The 13,900-nt window shown below is 48.7% G+C and overlaps 1 protein-coding gene across 1 annotated transcript in view; it reads right to left on the reverse strand.

The window, feature by feature from the left end:
• CACHD1 (cache domain containing 1) overlaps positions 1-3,740 on the reverse strand; it is a gene marked incomplete at both ends in the record, with an annotated part of 107,983 nt that extends 104,243 nt beyond the window's left edge. The window contains one exon of the mRNA XM_084266175.1: positions 3,531-3,740. Coding sequence (XP_084122301.1) covers positions 3,531-3,740 — 210 coding nt within the window. The remainder of the gene's footprint in view (positions 1-3,530) is intronic.
• Between the last annotated feature and the right edge of the window lie 10,160 nt (positions 3,741-13,900).

Raw genomic sequence — 13,900 nt, forward strand, 5'->3', positions numbered from 1 at the left:
ATCCTCACGAACCAGCGGCTTCTCCTCCTGCCACTGTCACAGTGCAGGACTCCCCATCCCCATGGGAAGGAGAGGGTGGAGCAAGAGATCACCGTGAGGCTGTTCCTGGTTAATTTGGAATAAGCATCAATGAACTTTGGGGAGAAGAGTCAGCAGATCAGCTCTCAATAGGGCTTTTTCAGAGCACAAGAAGGTGCAAGCGTGCACACGCAGACACCACCACATACCCCAATGCATGGAAGGAAACACACGTGATAGTAAGATACAGCAACATCATTAACCACGGGCTTGGCAGAACACTCAAACGGAGTGGGAACAATAATTAATCGGTGCAATCAAGTCAGACAGTCCATAAACTTTCTCCATGTAACCACTCATGGAGGATTAACCCCCAAGAAGGTAACGCACAGACACCCAGGAACCTACATATCCTTCTGCACCACAGCGTACAACGCGTGCTCTCACGAAGCAAACACCTCCTGTGAGACAAAGGGGTACGTTTTCATTTGCAACTCTCCAACTGCCACCCAGCACGTTCAGTGAATGATCCCTCTCCCACGTTGTCACCTAGATCCCGTTATCCTCAGCTGCTCCATGCAACACCACACAAGGAATAAGTTTGTACATGACACCAGAGCGCTGACACGGGCGAGCAAGCAAAGCATCAAAGGTAACAGTCAGTGCCCCGATGCACTCATGCCACTGTCTATAAATAGCAAGCTGTGCTGTGAGTGCCAAAAACAATTGTCAGCCCGATGTGGGCACCAGAAATCTCACTCAGCCTCCTTCTTCCCGTAGCTTCAACCTGTACTAAAATGCAGACACCACGAGAACTCCTTCCTCCTCAATAAAGCAAAATACCACCATTAGATTAAAAAAACTAAGTCTTTATCACTGTTGGGATTAATTATGTGAAATGTTGGTAGAAGAAGAAGGTATTGTAGGAACTAGATACTGTGTGGAGGAGACAGATCTCGTTTACAGCACTGATGGCCACTCCAGCAGAAATCTAATTTATTTTCCACCCCAAAGCTTCCACATTCGTTACACAGGCATTTAAGGCTCAGAAATTTCACGGTCATTCTCTTACCTCTTCCACTTCTCCTCTAGTGTCTGCTCTGGAAGCTCCACCTCATCCTCCCTTCCTGCGTTTATGGAGGCTCTGACTACAGTTTCCTCTTTTCCAGACTCCCCACACACACCCAAACCAACCTCTCACCTTCCCTCCATTTAAGCATTTCCACCTGCTCCTTCACTCATTGGATGCTTCCTCCCCACCTCCAGCTCAGACCTGTCCTTCCCTCCGAAGCCCTCTCCCACAATCACATCCAGAGGATGGCGATACCACCTCCTGCTACTACCAGGACGTAGGGACGTGGGAACCACAACTGGCATGGACCAAAGCATGAAGGGAGCATGAAAGGGAAGCATTAAATCCTGCCGCTTCCTCCTCTACGATTTAGGAAACTAAACAAAACCACAGCTCCCAAATGGCTGGATATCAATCCTTCCTCTCCTGATTCAGACCTCCACCTCTCCCCGTAACACCCCACAACACTACCTTGAGACTTATTATACCCAATTAAAGCCCCAAAACACTCTCACTCCCAAAATCTTCCACCCTTCCTCTTTGCCCCCACTGCTGCGGGCACCTGTTCGCATTGCCCTGAGCATCCTGGTGGTGCCGATGGTCCTGCAGCACAGGCACTGGGTGCCCACCAGCACACTGACAGCCCTGCACAAGCAGAGAAAAGGGTAATCCTGCACCAGCTACACCCAGCCCACCTGAGCAGGCTTGGGGAATTTCTGCCCTAAACCCAAGAGAGAAGCAGGGGCTGCAGTGACACACGTCATAACATTTTTTTGTTCTACTGTAGGAGGTCAGCAAAGAAGCTTCTAAAAATCAGGGGAGGTTTGTTCCCACCGGATTTTAATCTTAAACAGCTGTAATAATGTTACAGGGGAGAGCAAAGGACAGCACCCGCCTTAGCTCCATGGCAGCCAAAACGTTCAGCATGTGAAAACAGAGCTCGGTGTGAAAAGGGTTTTCAGGGTTTAACTACCAGATTCACCACACTAAATTATCATCTCAGGGCCTTAAACCTCCAACTAATGGCAAACAGAGCTTTAATGCTATTTGCATCCCTGTGTACCAGCATCCAGACCGTCCCTGAGTTCGTATCACCGGTACAATTCTTCGGCAGAAGAACTGGCTCATTCTACACATCACAGCACAGTAGCCACAAATATTTCTAGGAGTCACTTTTTCAAAGAAAACGAGCATTGAGATGACCCTATTAGGGCTTTTTTTGGGAGTTTTTTAATAGCAGAAGCAGACTTAGCGATACAATTACCCTGACTTCGGTTGCATTAGGCTCCACCATTTACAGGGTGATGCTCGGCATCTTTCGGCTGGGTAATACATACGTGCTAGGGGGAAAAAAAGTGACTTCCTTCAATTCAGGACATCAATAATCTACCTTGTTAAGGGAGGTCATTTAAATCCACGGCTTCTTAGCATCAGGGACAAGAGACAGCTCAGTGTTTTCCCGGACAAAACGCAGCCCTAGGAGGCCGGCCGACACAAAGATGTTTCAGAGGTGAGAGAATGAAGCCAGTTTAGAGAAGATAAAAGGCCATTTGGGTAGAGACCCCCGCTGATCCTATGAAAGTGTCTCCTTTTCAATTTGGGAGGCTTTTAAAACTGCATTTGCTACTGACCATACCTTCCCCTGCAAGCCGCTGGGGATCCGATTTCACTCCCCCCCGCCCTCCAAATCCCCCGCGGGAGGGTCCGTGCCCGATAGCTGTACCGCAGGTACCAGCACACCCTGCAAGCCCGAGCAGTCGCTACGCAGAACACCCCACCAAAGATGCAGCCTCAGAGACCGAGATGCGAGTAACTAACCAACTCCTCACCACCCTCACCCAGCCCCCGGGATGAATTACAGCGCCTGAAGGAACTTGCCCGGACGCACACCCGGCCCGGGAAGCGTTTCTTTACCCCGACCTGAGCGTTTTCGGGCAGGAATCGGCTCCTCAGAGCTCCCTGCCAGCGGGCAGCGCGATGCTCGGGCGGGAGGCCGGCGAGCTCCGAGCCCGCAGCCCCGCAGCCGCCCCGGAGCGCGGCGGGCTCAGCCCCACGGCCGGGGTCGGACCCCTCCGCAAAAACCGGCCTTCCAGTCTCCGTGGGCGAAAAGGGAAGGGAGAAAGGGTGTTTTCTGCCCGTTCCTATTGTGTAAGTTACAAATAAACCCGGAGTCCCTCCGCCGTCGTTGTCCCCCTCCTCCGGCCGCCCCGCTCGGGTCCCGCCCGGGGCTGAGGGGAAGCGGGGCCGGGGCGGCCGCGCAAGAGCGGGGGGGGGGAAAGTTTGCAAAGAGCCGGGGACGGGGGGGTGGAGGAGAAATAAGAAAGGAATGGAGAAAGAAAAGGCAAAACAGGAATCGGGAAGAGCGTGCGGAGGAGGGAGGGAAGGAGGGAGGGAAGGAAGGAGGGAGGGAAAACCAGGCGAGGCGCGGGCCGGGCCGTACCTGCATGGTGACGACCCCCAGCTCCTCGGTGGCGAGTTTCCTCATCTGCGTGGCCAGAACTTGCGCCTCGTCCAGGATGGAGAACTCGGCTTCGGCGGCCCCCAGCCCGCAGAGCAGCGCCAGGCAGAGGAGGCCGAACGGCCCCTGGCCCCGCGGGCGGCGGCCCCGGGCGGCGGCGGCGGCCTCCAGCCTCCCGCCGCTCCGCGCCATGGCCACGCTGCCGCGGCGGGAGAGCCGCGGGCACCGCCTCCGGCCAACTCTCCCCCCCAACACACACACACGCTACTACTACCACCACCACCCTCCTCCTCCTCCTCCCGGACTCCCTGCGCTTCCTTCCCCCCGGCCCCGGGGGCCGGTTAAGGCTGCGGGGCGGCCGCCATGCAGGGTAGGGGGGGACGACGGCGGCGGCTCGGCCGCTGCGCCCCGCGCCCGGCTCCGGGGACACTGAGCGCCGCGGCCCCGCCGCTGACTGAGAGGAGCGGCGGCGGCTGCTGCGGAGAGACGCAAACTGCGGAGCGGAGGAGGAGCGGGAGCGGCGGAGCCGGGAGCGGAGCCGCCGCGGGGAAAGCGAAGCGTCTGGTGCCGCCGCGCTGCGGGAGGGGCGAAGGGGAGGGGACGGGGAAGGGTCCCCCCCACCCTCCCCCGTCCCCTCCCCTTCGCCCCTCCCGCCGCCTGAGGGGAGGCCGCGCTGCCCCCCGGACCCGAGGCGGGGGTGGGGTGGGAGATACATCCAGCCCCTGAAGCTCGAGGGGTTGTTTAATCGGCGGCGAGCGCAGTCCTAAAAAGGCAGAGTGCTTCCTTCCCTCTCAACCTTTTAGTTTAACTTCTTTTACCTGTTTTTTTGGGTTCTTTTTTTTAAACTGTTTTATATTAAAGCAGAGCACGATGTTCCTGCCTATTCCCGCAACCCGGAGTGCAAATGCAGCCAGCCAGCCTTCCATCCATCTGTCCGTCCCTCCATCCATCCCTGGGAAGAACACATGGCACAGGCTCGGGCAGTCAAGCAATGAGGCTTGAGAAAACGTTCCTCCTGCAACCAGAGTGGAAAATAAATCAATGAAAGGAAGGCCCGCAGAGCATAACCCACTCCAGGGCACACAAACAACAGTTGTCCTCCCAGGAGGAGCAGCTCAAAGAACAAGACAAAGCCCCTGGAGGAACATCCCCTTTGATGAGGGAGGAAGGAACAAAAGCCATGTTAGGGGTGCTGCTGAGAAACCCCTTTCCACCACCTCTGCTCATAACCTAGAAACCTCTTCCCCCTGCACCCAGTGATACACAGCAGCATCTTCCTCAGTCCCTCACCTTCCTCACACCTTGTGCCTTCCCTCCTCATCACGCACCTCATTAAAAACATGCCAGAAGCCTTGTGTGCACGTTGGCTTCTTTTAGGAAAACATGTACGGGGAAGAAAATTTGCCAAAGGGAAGGAAAAGTCCTTTTACTGTGTGCATGGCAGTGATTCCTGCCCAGCAATCGTCGTGCCCAAGATGCCAAACACCAGGCATGTGTGAATTCCCTCTAGATTAACTCTTCATTAATTAACACCTTATGTCAAACCCCTGTGAATCTCTATAATTTTTAAATTAATCTGACCTGTAGTGACTGGATGGCTTCGATATCCACGTTTGCTAATTAATTTAGCAGAGTCCTACCAGAGCCACTCGTGCCCCACAGCAGTGAATTTGAGTTAACAATTTATCCCTGAATCACCGTGTTATTTTCTAGAACCACATTCTTGTTTCTTTAAATGGGATTTCTATCAGCTGGTTGATTTCTTGATGCCTCTAAGGCACTGTGTGCCAGCAGCAATTCCCTGTCTTGCTCTGTCAGGAGTGGGAGCTGGGCCCGACCCAAAACCTTCCTGCTATGGGAGAGGGATGAGGCCAGGCTGCATCTGCTGGCATCTCTCGGGCAGGTTTTCCCTGCAGCTCTTCTTGAAAGGGAGTTTTGCTGATGCCCCTTACATTCAGTTTCAATGAATGAAATTTAATCCTTGCTATGCAAAAGCAGTAACAGTTTATTCTTGACTTTTGGCCATTTAGGTGATTTCTGGGTCTAACATAGTATTACTTTCTTTTTTCAGTTGCCCTGAGGAGGACTTCTGGTTTGGCAAAGGCAACCTTAACCCCAAGGATGCTGACACCTCTCAAACCTCCTATTTCCTTTGCCAAAGTAGCATTTGCTACCAGAAAGACAAGGAATTTTCTTTCCATTGTGCTGAAGCTTTTGGACTTTTGTTGGAACATTTTCCCTGGGCCCAAGAGAGAGAGAGGGAGAATCAAAACTGAGCCAAATTCGCTCTTAGCACTAGTTATTTTCGTATTACATTTTATGGGATTTTTATTAGACTCACCAGTGTAGGACGCAGAGGTTTTAAATTACAGTGAAAAGCCGAGTGGTTTTCAAACATCTTGGCCAAACTACCCGTGTTTTCTGATCTTATTGCTGACCTTTAACTGAGCATTTGAAAAGAAAACTCCATCTCTAAACTTTGGTGCCTAAAAAAAAGTATCAAAGTCAGTAGGTAGCTGCATTGCTGCATTCACAACTCTGATTTCCAGTTACCCAAGTCACCCAGTTCACTCACCCCATCATGGAATCACAATGTGAATTCTACAAATAGTCTTTTCTCTCTTTTTTTTTAACAAACTAACCTCAGGAAATGAATGAGGCAATTGTCCTTCTGGTTCCAAAGCCCCCAGATCCTGCTCATGGCATCCTGCTCATGGCTAGGGAACCGACTGAACAGGTTTACCATTTTCATGTACAATCTAAACTCATTTATTCCACAGCCCTGGAGGCAAACCCAGACTCCTCCTGGAGTTCCCACATGCTCCATGCCCGCACCGCTGCGTGCCCAGGTGAGCAGCTTCCAGCACAGCAGCATCCAGCAACCCTGCAGTCCCATCACATCCTGTATTTAGAGGAGGATGTGGGAACACAGACCTGATGCAGAAGTGCAACAGAAGTAACCATCCACGGTGCTGTTTCTAAATTAGTTGCTCGCTTTCACACCTCAGAATATTTAAAGGAACAACTCCCTCCAAAATGCCATGGGGAAAAAAGAATGGGATATCTAAAATAGGATGAAAAAAGAAATACAGACTTTGGAGTCACGGGACATCAGTTGAAACTGCCAACTCAGACAACCTGACGTGTATCACCTCTCAAACCAAGCTGGTCTGTCACATGCTGAGGTGGTCGGCTGTGGATCGCACCTGTCTCTGTTCACTGTGGAATAAGCCTTGGAGCAAAGAGGATTGCCTTTGCATGGTGCTGCAGGGTCGTGGCATCCCCAGAAGCAGAGTCTATACATGCTGCAGGCTGGAGAGGGAAAGGATGGGTAAGATGCAGGGAAGAGATGAAGCTCTGCTGTGCTAACAGCACTCAGGCATAAATAATAACACAGCCATTCAGATTTGCCAAAAATGAAGCTGCACTAGAAACACATCCCTTTTCTTCCTAAAGAGCAAGGAAAGAACGAGCCTCGAGCTTACGTGCTGGAGTAGGGGCAGAGGAGGAACATATGTCAGGTATAAAGCCCGGTGCTGCAGCTGGAGGAAGCATCCTCACAACAGCAGCGTATGCAGATGCTGGTGGGTCAGCACACAGCCACGCTGGGAAACAGAACGAGCAGGATCTCCTCAGCACAGCTGGTACCCGTGACAGCACTGATGTGTCTTCTGAAGTTCCTTCAGAGAGAAATATTCCATTTCTGTGTTAAAAGCTGGAATCTAAGGTACCTACGGGTGTGTACGAACGCAGAGGTGTCTCACTTGGTACCCCCAGGCTTCCGCATGGTAGAGCGAGTCCCTGCTCTCTCCTGGCAAGCCAGGAGCATCTCGTGTTGAAAAACCATAGCCTGACCTTTGGAAAACCTCCTCAAAAGCAGCTCTTCTTCCAGGATACTAATCTTGAGGCCTGCAAGTGACACAGCATACTCTCAAAAAAATTACAGAACCTTTGCTCGGCAGCCGGGTATCTTTCTGCCCATCCCCTCCCTCTCCCAGCCTGGAGCCCTTGCACCAGGCAGCTGAACTCAAGCTAAGCCCAAGCCCTTACTTTCCTGAGCTTGATGTTTAGTTTCCCGCCCCTCCCATTATATTTTTAAACAGTTTCTCCTCTGGAAGTTACATCTTTGTGTTACTTCTGGCTGCAGCTCTTGCTTTCTCAATAGGTTTGATCTTTGCTGCCCCAGGAGAGTTGCGGGCTGAACATGTTAGGATCAAGCCCAGGGTAGCTTCTCTTATTCTTGGATTTGGTGCAGGATATTTCAAGTATCAGCTGATCAATGGATCTGGAAAACTGCTTCTCCAAACCTTGTTTCCTTGTATGCAGATTCCAAACTGTGGTGCACGTCAAAAAATAGCTGCCCCTTGAACATCTTTTGTTAACTGCTGATGGGGAGAGAATTTGTACAACCCCATTCTTGCCTCTGCTCTCCTAATACATGCCCTGCACGGCTCTAAACCCCGTGTTTCATCTCACAGTCACTGCCTTGTCTGCCCACCTAATCAGCCATTCCCTCAGAGACTACAACCAGTAATGAAAATGGAAAAACTGCCTTGGTCCCCTCCCTCCCCAGCCTGGGTCTGTCAGCGTGCCCGTGAGAGCGTTCTTTCCATGGCACCATCATCACCAGATAATATTTTTAATGAAAGCCATCACGTGTGTGGTGTGGGATTTCAAAGTGAGCATTGTGCCCAGCTGTACAGCTCGGCCCTGGAAAAGCTTGATGCTGGGAGCACAGCTGCATCACGGCATTATTGGTGCAGTCCCCTTTCAGATCAGGTGGTTTTACACTAAATCCTAACTCAAAGGTGATGTAAGGAAGAAAGGGAACTCGGAGGCTTCAGCTGTCATCTCCATGGGGCTGAAGTTTTTAAAGCAAGTGCAAAATATGCCTGAAAATGCACATCAGGAGTGGGGTGGAAGCCAGATCAGTAGAGGTGTTATAAAGCGATACTAAAGGTGAATGATGGTGGGTAGAGCAAACTCAGCCCACCTGAGCAGTCCTGCTAAACAGGACTGTGGGAGTGAGAGATGGCCATGGGAAGAAGGGGTTGGGCACTGAAAGCTGATAGAAGGATCTGAGGATCTCAGTTTGCTGCTGCTGCAGTCCCTGGAGAGAGGAAATGGGAGAAAAAGCCAGAAACTTCCCCCTCAGAGCTTTCTGGTACTCCAGCATCTGCTTACCCTTCACTAGAAGGAGTCATCTGGGATCTGGGCACCTCGTTTCTCCTGGAACAAAACCACTGTGGGAGCAGGGTGGTACAACAGAAGCTTGTGATGTAGGAAAAACAAGAGACATGATTTATCCCAGCGCAGAGAGTGAAGACAGCACAGGAAAGCTGCCCTCAGTTAGGGATTGATGTAGCCATGAAAGCAGATGATGCAGCTGCAAATAGGGAATGAGAGGTGAATTACATTTGAAACACTTTTAAGGAATCCTTTGAATATCCCTGGTTCTCTCCTGAATAAAGGCTATAAGAATTATTAAGGGTTCTTTCATGCATAGGGATAAAAGGCCATGCCCATGCTGTGAAACAAAGGATAGACGTTTCTCAGTCATGTTTCTTGATCTCTTCATTCTCCCATGGCTCTTCTCTCCCTGTGTTGTGTTGCAGCTTCACACCGCTACACGGGAAGAGCAAACACGATGAGGAAGATGCTCTTTGGGTGAGCTTACTGCTAAAATCAAAGTATCGTGGTACTTGCACTTTTCCTATAACTTTAGGGAAATCTGAAAAATGTTTCAAAAAACAGCATCAGATGCTTTCCTCCTCCTTTGTAATATCACATTTTCAATTTCAATATCATGTCACATCAGCAGTACCCCACACCGGAGCAAGCACACGTTCGCCTTGGCAGCAGATGCCAGAGAGGAACCTTGGCACAGCTAGACCAGCTGGTGATGTCATCTGTCTCTGATGTCAAAGAGACCAGAATGGGACCTCTCATTCCATTCCCCATCAAACTTTATACCAATCACACAAGGACTATACACCTCTACATGAGTTATATGGCTTTTCACAGTACACTTCCACCCCCAGGGCTGCCAGACTCTAGCAAAGACTCAGGAATTATATGCAAGCCATAGTTTTTGGCTAAATTGAGCTAAATTTGGCTGGATTTTCATAGGTGTATCCAAGGGCACGCTCTTGTCCAGTGTGGCAAAACTTAAACAACCCCAGCCTTTCTCTTTTTTCAACAAAACAACTTTGTTTATAGTTTTCTATACCCTCATACGTAGAAGTGGCTGAACCTTTCAGCCTGAATATCTTGGAATCTAAAGGGAAAAAAACCAGCCAGGAGCTTTCCAACACAAATATAATAAACCCCAAACCTTAAAACCTGGATCTTATCGTTGAGAAATGGCAGGCAACCTTGGGAACAGGCACTGCTGCCGGCAATATTTGTAATAACTCTTATACTCTAATCTCTTTATCTTCCTCCTGCATCTCTTCTTTTATCTTCCCGTTGATGCCGTGGAATTCACAGCACCAAAATGTGGTTTGGGTTTGGTTTTTGGTCTTTTTTCCTCTTTTTTTTTTTTCCTTTGGCTTCATTCTCACAATTAAAATCACCTCATTTTTATCACTTGAAAAAGCAAAAGTTCTGGTGTATGTTCCACGTGCTCCCAGACTCATTGTGACAAGGCTCAGTTATCCTCAGGACTGACCATAGCCGTAGCAGCGAGCACTCTGCAGCTGTTTGTGAACCTGATGGATAACAGGGGCTGCCACTTTCCTGGTGATCTGAACAGTGATTTTTAAGGGCCCAAGAGGATGCTCTCCCATAGACCAAGAGAGTTTTGCTTTGTCACAGCAGGGCCAGTTGGATGGAAGTGTTTGTAACGGTGAGAGGGCGAATGAGGGAGCCATTTGTCTCTCTCCCATCTCTCAGGAAACGGTATATAGCTCAGCTGTCCCTGCCATGGGGATTCCTTGAGATCCCTAATTTGAATCTCAATCTAAACACCAAGCAGACACTTTAAACACAGGTTGGCACTGCTATTAATAGCCCTGTCACCTATGGCCCAGCCATACGTGAAGGAGGGCTCGTAGGACAGAGTAGTAACTTCTGCTAGACCTCCTGATACAGTTTGTGGAGCACTCTGATAACAGCTGACAAGATCTTTATCTCCAAGAACACGCAAAGGATCCAAAGTGTTCCTGGGTGCAGAGCCATGTGCCCCGTGAGCTGCCCACCAACAACACAGTCGTCTCTGATGGGTGAGCAAAATCACATCCAGGAAATCTAAATCTCCCAACTCCAGCAAGCAATCAAAGCTCCAGAAGAGCTGTAAGCACCCCAAGGAGAGCCACGCAGCGAGAGCGTGCTCTCTAACAGGTTTCACCAGCCTGTCTGGATGAGGGATGTGGCCAGTGATGGAAGAAGTTGCTGAGGAGCGTTCTTGTGATTCAGGATTGCATGTTCAGCAGGATCCAGGTCTCTCTTTCTCCATCTCCTGCTGTTCTGGGAAGTCCTTGCTGAAGTTATGGCAGGGTGGGGCTCCACTCACCACACTGAATGATAGTCATCTCTGTGACACATCATCACCTCCTCAGGAGACAGCTCAATGGTGTCCACCTCCATCAACAGCTTCAGCTACCAGGTACATCGCTCAAGCAGCCAAGTTTCCAAGCCTGGGCAGCAGGCTCTGCTCCTCTGTTGTGCATTTTACATTCAACAACCATTGATTAAAGTATAATCCCAAGAATAAAGCCAATACCCCGGGGTTTTTCCTGCCTAATGAACACCCCCCTCCGTGCCTGGAGCCCTACCCTCCCCATCCTCCTTCTCCAGGCCAGCACATCTGGAATTCTTTACCCTTGAGCAGGCAGGCTGCAACGGGATCCTTGCCATGGCCTGTGCTCTGGGAACACCTTGAGCTGGTTATGGTCTCTGAAATTAGGCAGTCAATAAGTGGAATTTTCTTTTATTACATTTTTAGGAATTCTCAACGTGCACCTAAATAAATACCTACCTGACACATCTGCAGGTGGTTACGTTTTCAGTGCATCCAGCTCAGTGAGTTGGGATTCAGTCACTCATTAAGGCCTATGGAAGTAATGGAAAGGCTTATCCTGCTAAATACTGATTTGAATATTGCTGTCTTGAGAGACAAGAACGAAAAGGTAGAATCCACATTCTCCTGGGGAATGCTCTCAGAGTGATCCTGTGTCACACTGTAAACACCAGAATTAAGAGAAATCAATATTTCTGCCTTGGTTTGTCCTTTCTTTTCTTCAGAGCACATTGCTGTCTTTTGTTTTTTAAACCCCTCCAAAAAGTACCCCCTATAATCTCATTGCACCACTGTGGGCATCTACTTTTCTTAGCAGCATTTATTCCTGATAACCTGCAGACCTGTGTTGCCACCACAAATTGCAGCTGTCCTGTGGACAGGATTATAAACTCCCCAGAGTCAAGAGTGCATTTAAGCTCAGTAATTAACTTCGCACCAGTAAAGGTGAGAAAAATTGGTACACAAAAATAAAAAGCTTGGAATGTGCCTGAGTCTATAATTCTTTTGTAATGATACAAGATTAAAAAGTAAATAATTAAATTCTTTGAGGTTTTCCACTTTGGTGGAAAATAGTGGACAACAACACGCTCACTTTAAACTTAGTATCTTTGACTGAGCAACTAAATGAGCATTCCTGAACTCAAAAAAAAAAATAGAGAAGTCACTGAAAAGAGTGGGTTTTAACTTTGCATTTGGAATATAATCATGTATTCTGAACTACTTATTCTACCTGTTAATCCAAGAGATCTTTTATGGGCTAAACATGCATGTCGGGTACGTATCAGGAGGATCCAGGCACTTACCTGTTCTTAAAAGGCTTTCCTTCAAAGAAAAAACCAACCCAACCAGTAAATGGCACTGTCAGCTTTGGTGACAGATCGTACCTACAGACACACTCTTCCAAAATGTGCCTTGGGATTGGATGAGGCGTTTTAAGTACAGCAGCTAAAGAAGGAGGAGGGAGGAAAGCTATGTCTGTGTGTCTGATTAGCATTAGGTGCTGGTCCATGCAGTTTTCTCTTGGCTTACTCTCTATCTGTTGGTATTTCTTCTTTGTTTGAGCAAGCACCGACAGAAAGGTCCAATCAAGCCGCTATTTTACTGTACTTAGAGTACACAGACACTCGCCTGACATCCTCCTCTGGCCTGAGGTTGGACACACATATGAGTCATTATAGATTTGGGGTCTCAAATAGAGGCTTTTAAAGGAAAATATATAGAATAGATTGGAACTGTGTACAATCTGTGACGACTAAACCCTCAGAATAGAGATGATAAAACCCTCAAGTTGCTTTTTCTCTGCCACTATTTGAGATTTGCTGAAAAAAATCCTTTAGAAGCCTGAGATGGGTACCCTCTGTTTTAAATGGAAAGAGAGGGGGAAGAAGGGCAATCATCTCATCTGCATGGCCCCTCCAGTGTTAGTGATGGAAAATTCTAGTTTCACAGGAGCCAGCAGCACTGGCTAGACTCGATTGTACAAGCTGGGAAGAAAGAACATTTCCCTCTCTGACATTCAGGGCTGTTCTGGTAAGCGACACGGATCAGCAAATCTGATATTTCTTCTGTCCTAAATTCATTCTCTGCTCATCCCTGTAATTTGATTATTGACATCATCATCATCGGAATGCAATTTGCTAAATATTTCCAGGTATTTCCAAGCTGCATGATACACATAGTCTAGACTCAATTAAAGAAACAAAGAGTGAAAAATCACAGCTGGCTTCCTTTTTCTTCTTCCATCAACAGGATTAGACTACTTATCAGTTTGGCTCTGCCTTCTGATTCTTATCACAGATTTCAGCTCCATCACCTCAGGAACAGCTGAGATGTGGTAAAGAAACAGAGTTTACTTCCCAGTTACTTGTGCCCTTAATCATGAAGGCTGAATCTACACATACAGAAAGGCTCCCGTTAAGGGATTGCATTTAAACATCATGGGGCATTACTTGCAGTCCTTCTCCTGAGTGAAGACAAAAGTAGGGTCAGAGGGCAGACAAGAATATTAATAACATTTTAAAAGGTTCATTTAGTAGATTGGCTGCTGACAGCAAATGCATTACATAATGTAATCATAGCTTGACTTTGCTTATAATTTCTCCTTACGCTGGCAGGTTTTGGAAGCGTGGCCAAGAGAGCATGTTTGCTTCAGAGGTGTTTGAAGGCACTGGAGGATATCCCATTCAAGGGGATGATGGCAGTTCATCATTCAAGACTGAAAACCCAGTAGAAGTACAAGGGTACTCCGTGGTGTTGCGGAGAAAACCAAACACTTTTAATTAATCCTGTGTTAAGATGGGCCTGAGCTCACCAGAAATTTTCCCATGTCTTC

Source organism: Gallinula chloropus (genome assembly GCF_964237585.1).
Source record: "Gallinula chloropus genome assembly, chromosome: 6".
Lineage (NCBI taxonomy): Eukaryota > Metazoa > Chordata > Aves > Gruiformes > Rallidae > Gallinula > Gallinula chloropus.